Source organism: Zea mays, chromosome 9, assembly GCF_902167145.1.
Source record: "Zea mays cultivar B73 chromosome 9, Zm-B73-REFERENCE-NAM-5.0, whole genome shotgun sequence".
Lineage (NCBI taxonomy): Eukaryota > Viridiplantae > Streptophyta > Magnoliopsida > Poales > Poaceae > Zea > Zea mays.
The window spans coordinates 52,867,815-52,873,338 of record NC_050104.1 but is presented as its reverse complement, the minus strand read 5'-3'; the positions used below and the strand labels follow the sequence as shown (position 1 = coordinate 52,873,338).

General features: G+C 44.9%; 1 protein-coding gene across 1 annotated transcript; it reads left to right on the top strand.

Annotated features, from left to right (window-relative positions):
* Nucleotides 1-794: 794 nt before the first annotated feature.
* LOC100272493 (Small RNA degrading nuclease 3) lies at nt 795-3,065 on the top strand. Its single transcript, NM_001146962.1, has 7 exons — nt 795-1,238; nt 1,703-1,902; nt 2,013-2,097; nt 2,231-2,281; nt 2,368-2,451; nt 2,532-2,636; nt 2,767-3,065. Exons 3-7 carry the CDS (start codon nt 2,068-2,070, stop codon nt 2,803-2,805), a joined length of 309 nt encoding a protein of 102 aa, NP_001140434.1. The 5' UTR covers nt 795-1,238; nt 1,703-1,902; nt 2,013-2,067; the 3' UTR covers nt 2,806-3,065.
* Nucleotides 3,066-5,524: the final 2,459 nt, after the last annotated feature.

The window sequence follows — 5,524 nt, the reverse complement described above, 5'->3', positions numbered from 1 at the left end:
GCACATCATCATGTATATATGCAAACCCCAAGACCCTCCCCGAGCTCAACCATTCGAGCGCAGCCGTCCCAACCAAGCGATCAGAGAGAAGGAGAGAGAATCGGATACCCCGGAGGCCATCGCCGTCCGGAGCCAGTTTCTTGAACGTCGGACTCTTGGGTGGCGGGCGGGGATGTTCACCTGTATTTAGCGAAGTCGGGGGTATCAGTTCCTAGCTCAGGGGGGTTACTGGGGAATCAAAGATTTCTCGCCGGCATTGGAACACCTCCCCTGGCCATACACCAAAATCATACACTTCCTACGGGTTTTTAACTTCCTACAGCTTTTATAACAAACCGTAGGAAATAAATAACTTCCGAGAGGCAACTGGTAGCTCTAGGAAATAATCATAACTTCCTACGGTATTTTATAAAAGCTGTAGGAAGTTAGCTTTCACATGTTGACCCATGTGTGTTCGGTTAAGCGAGCCGCTAACTTCCTAGAGACGGCCGTAGGAAGTTAGCATGTGCAGCTAACTTCCTACGGCTGTCTCTAGTAAGTTAGCATGGGCAGCTAACTTCCTATGGTTGTCTCTAGAAAGTTAGCATGGGCAGCTAACTTCCTACGGCCTCCTCTACAAAGTTAGCTTTCAGTTGCTGATCCACGGGTGTGGTTAAACGATCCGCTAACTTCCTACGGCTGACTCTAGGAAGTTAGCGCATCAGGATGGCCAACAATCAGGCCGAAGAGTAAGGACCATTGGTGGGCCCCCCACCGGCAATCGTGCCATTCAGTCGGCCTCGCTACTTTCCTAAGTGGAAAAAGGGTTCTCTCCGGCCATTTCCTTGAGTCGTTCCGCCGCCACTCGACCACCACCGCCATGGCGGCGCCGACGCCGACCACAACCACTCGCAGAGACTACCGCCTCCGCCCCCGCTGCTTCTCGTCTCCACGCAGCTGTCCGATGGCCAAGCGACTCGCCGGCATCGACAAAGAGGTAGGGGGCGGCACGCCAACAGAGCAGCCCACCCAGACCGGGCAGGCCGCCTCGTTGCGCTCACCCATTTGGTCAGCGCCAGGTGCTCGTCGAGGTGGTGAGGTTCACGCATAAGAGCGGACTGAGGGGCTGTGACGGTGGCTGGAAGGATTTCCTGGCCCGGAACGATAGAAAGTTTGGCGCGTCGGTGAGCGACCCGAGGAAGCGCTCCAGGGACGTGCTGTTCGCCTTCCTGCAAACCTTCCCCAAGGATTTCCAGAAGGTTGGTTACTCTTTTGCTTCTTCAGACTTCAGTTCAGCATGCCCGGTTTCACTGCCAGCTGCAGTGGTCGGTAAGCGGTAGTTTCCATCTATTTCTTCCTTCATCCCAGATTAATTTTTCCTTTGACTTCTCTGGATACAAAGTTTTTATTATCTATATAAAACATACCGTGTTATAATTTAGAAATTAAGAACTGAGAGAGTAATAGCTCTGCTTACCGTGTTATTATCTATATAAGGTTTGGGACTAGAGTTCCCTAATCTAGCCAGTATTGCTACCTACCATATATATAAATCACTCTCTTCTTGTACATCTATATATATGCACTGAGTATAGTCTCAAGAGGGCATGTCTTGCACCAATCTAACATGATATCGGAGCCAAAAAAATCTAATTCCCCACCATACATCTTTTTGTATACGTTACTGTACTGATTCCAAACTGTTATTTTACTCAATGTTCAGAAACACTTGATGCCACTAGTCCGACGAGAGCCACCGGAAGGCAACGCAGGCATTCCTCAGTCCCCAAAGTGAGCTGCTGGGCAGCTGCTCATCACCAACACAATTCTAACCCCCAGCAGTTTCAGGCGATTGGCATACGAATCGCAAAGACGCTGCATGCCTTCTATCAGTTCTGCCGACCACACACAATATTTGGAACCGTGAGACCTAATTTCCAAGACTGAAATTCCATTCTATATATGTCGCAAGTTTATATGCATATGTATCATGCTTTCATTTTTTTCTATCTTATATCTGGACCATGTACCAGATAATAGGCATTACTTCGGTGTCTCTCCTACCAGTGAAAGAGCCTGGACGATTTTATGTTGATAGCTATATGGGGATTTCTCGAGGTATAAATGTATAATTATCATATTGAAAGCTATATACCCTGGGCACGTATTTCATATTCTTTTCTTCTTCTTCTTTTTATTCCTAAAAATTACCAACATATATACACTATCTCATTTTGACACTTTTGTTCAGGCTTTGGCCGCCGCATTATGTATGAACGTTTATGTAGTAGGGCTGAACAAGGTATTTTTTGTGTTAATTTTAATCATGCCTGCTGTCGATGACATTACTGTGTATACATATTCAGAGTTTCGGATAACCTTTTGAAGGTCAATAAGCCAACCCTCCCATTAGCGTCAGGAGAGTTTTCAGTGCCAACTCCAGTATTGTTAGTAGTGGCATTCTTGGTCATGGTAATGTTATATGTTTCACACAGAGATCTACGAACCATCTATTCTGGTATCCCTCATGGTCTTATATTTTATATGTTCAGGTGTCTGGTCATGGCTTGCTTGCCTCCACACTCTGGCAAAGAGCACAACAATTTGACATTGAGAATAAGGATTGTATCACACAATTTTATATGTTCATTTGGAAGGTGTGTAAGCTTGTGCCCTGTAATATATCAATACGCCTTCTATGAATCTTTAAAGAAAGAAAAGGTTTTGAAAGAGTAGGACTATACTAATGTGCTTATGCCTACTGATTTTAGGTTTTTTTATTTGCAGTTATTCTACGCCGAGTATTTTCTTATACCATTTGTGTAGTAAAGAATCATGCGAAGAACAACACCCCTGCTATAGACATGTGAAGGTTTATTGCTAATGTTACTCTACCGAATGGTCTGAATGTCTATGCGTCATTTGAATGTAATATGACTATTTGTTGTATCAGGGTAACAACTGGAGCAAATGTACCATGTATATTAAGTATTAATTTAACTGCATCATTTGTACCATGTATATTATGACTATGTATGAGATATTGTCTCTTATTATTACTGGATGTGATGTGTCTTATTTTGACTATGGATGAGACTTTTGTGATGTAATTGATGAGACTATGGATTTAAATATTGTTATGTGATTGTGTGTGAGATATTTTATGTGAAAATATGTTGTGCTATATTGTTGATATATTTGTTATGTTGTGGAATATGGTGTAAAATAAAAATAAACAACATTTGTAATGCTGGTCAAATTAACTTCCTAGAGGCTTATTGGACCATAGGAAGTTAGCCAGCTAACTTCCTAGGGGCTACAGACAGCCGTAGAAAGTTAGCCAGCTAACTTCCTAGGGCTACAGTCAGCCGTAGGAAGTTAGTCGTAGGAAGTTAGTCAGCTGACGGCGCTAACGGCGTGAAGCTACTAACTTCCGAGAACCTACTAACTTTCGAGAGGCTTCTTTGGCTGTAGGAAGTTAGCTTAACTTCCTAGAGAAGTTAAGCTAACTTCCGACAAAAAAATTCCGAGAGCCAAACTTCCGACGGGATGGCTTAACTTCCGAGAGTTTAGCTAACTTCCTAGAGTTTAGGACTAACTTCCTAGGGTTTAGGGTCTAGGAAGTTTACTATTTTGGTTTAGTATGAGATCTACACCATATTGGTGCAGGTGAGTACCGGACATGCTTGATGCATTAGGTGATAGGAGTTGATTGCTAAAACAATTCCTGCATTACCTTCCTTGAATTTGATTACCTTCCTTGATCACCGTTTTACAAAAGATTTTTTATGCTTAGCCTTGCTTTAGAAAAACAAAATGTTTTATTTTCACAAAAGATGATGTGGCAAAGTGGGTGGGATGTTTTCGAAAATAAAACTTGATGATGGATCCATCAAGGCCTTGATGGGTTCAACATCGGAAAAGATGTACCTCTGCCAGGTACCAAACTTTGGGTTGAAATGATTAAGCTGAGACCGGGCGGTTGACTTGCACGAGAAAGGAGTCTCGGTGTAGTGTCTCCGTCTGAGTCGATTAAGGACCGTGCCGATGTAGGCCTGCTGACCGAGGACCCTTTAACCGGTCACATGTCCCGTCATGGGTAAGCTTTGCCTCGGGCAGACTAATACTAGAATAAGATAACACACAATGGGAGTGGAGAGATGGCGAGAGTAGCGTGTACCCTCCGTGGCAAGAGGCTGGACGGTGGTGTATCTGTGCTCTCGGTTGGCGTGAACCTGATCTGGTCTTAAGAACCCCGGTGGCGAGTTGACATATGCAAGGGTTAAGTGCTACATATGTCGTGTGATTAGAGATCCTCAGATGAGTAAATTGATTCGGATTGCCGTTATATCCCCGGAGAGTGGAGACTTGATCGCTGCCCTGCAACCTAAGTGAGGATGTAAACATTATGAGTAAAAATGATGTTGTATTGATGAGATGGTGAAATTAGACTAGGTGCAACCAAAGTCTATTAATATTTAATCTGGCGTTAAAATATTGAAATTAAGGACTCACTTTAGTAAGCTTTTTCTGCAAAAGTATCTAAGTTGATTCTTGCTAAGAGCCTCTCCTTAATTCCTAAATCCAGCATATCCTTGAGAGTCTTTTTCCTTAGTCGGGTAAGACTTGCGAAAGTACACTTCATACTCAGGGCTTTGTCCCATGTTGTTTTAGGTGAAGAGCCTACGGAGCTTTGCTACTTTTGTGCAAAGGTGGTTCCCAAGCAGGAGGAAGAACCAAAAATAGAAGTGTGTTGCTGTGGATGGTGCTAAGTGCCGGTGGGCTCGGCCTTGTTATAAGTCTAAGTACTTCTTCTATACTTCTTATTGAGGATGGTCACTTGAGCTAGCATATATTTCAAACTTATACTTTTGTAATCACTCCGATGAATATAATGAAATTTTTTTGTAACCTGTAAAATCTGGTAATAAGATTTCCGCTGCAAAAATGTTGTGTGTGTGATTTGTGTTACTTAATCCGGCGGTTCTGGTTGTAAGTGGTTTATCCGATGTCCTTGGGGCAGTCGGACGGATCCTGTTAAGTTATTTAGTGCACATGCATAGCTGTCTGAGGTCTTTGAAACAAGGACAGGTGCATGTGGGCCCAATAACTTGGGAGGTTCTGCCACATTGACCCCCACTGGGACCTGTGGATCCATCTCTTCTCTGCGGAGTTCTTCGTCGTGTCGACGGACGTGAAGAAGGTCCGTATGGCGGTGCGGGCTGGCGGCTGCACCCTCCAGCTTAGGTCAGGGCACGCATAGCAGTACATCTCTGCCTCCCTTGTATCTTCGAACAAGGGGTGGCAGAACCGGTGGTTTTATCTCCGGAACGACGACGGGATGCTTCCGCCGTTTTCTCAACGAGTGGTGACCGCCGCCGGTGATAACTGGCACTAGGGGGCCACACGCGAGAACCAGGAGAAGCTCCAGCCCATTCTCCGTGCCCTGCAGAAGTTACAAGCTGAGGACCTTACCGCTGCGGGGGTCGTCGCCGCTATCAACCGCCGGAGGGTGCTCCCATTGGCAGAGAGGCGGTTGCGGCTT

Bases quoted from the DNA above. Each gene is read 5' to 3' on its own strand.
- LOC100272493 (NM_001146962.1), top strand. From the start codon at position 2,068: ATGTTGATAGCTATATGGGGATTTCTCGAG. The intron at 2,452-2,531 runs GTAATGTTATAT...TTATATGTTCAG, and splicing joins TAGTGGCATTCTTGGTCATG to GTGTCTGGTCATGGCTTGCT. The intron at 2,637-2,766 runs GTGTGTAAGCTT...TTTTATTTGCAG, and splicing joins TTTATATGTTCATTTGGAAG to TTATTCTACGCCGAGTATTT.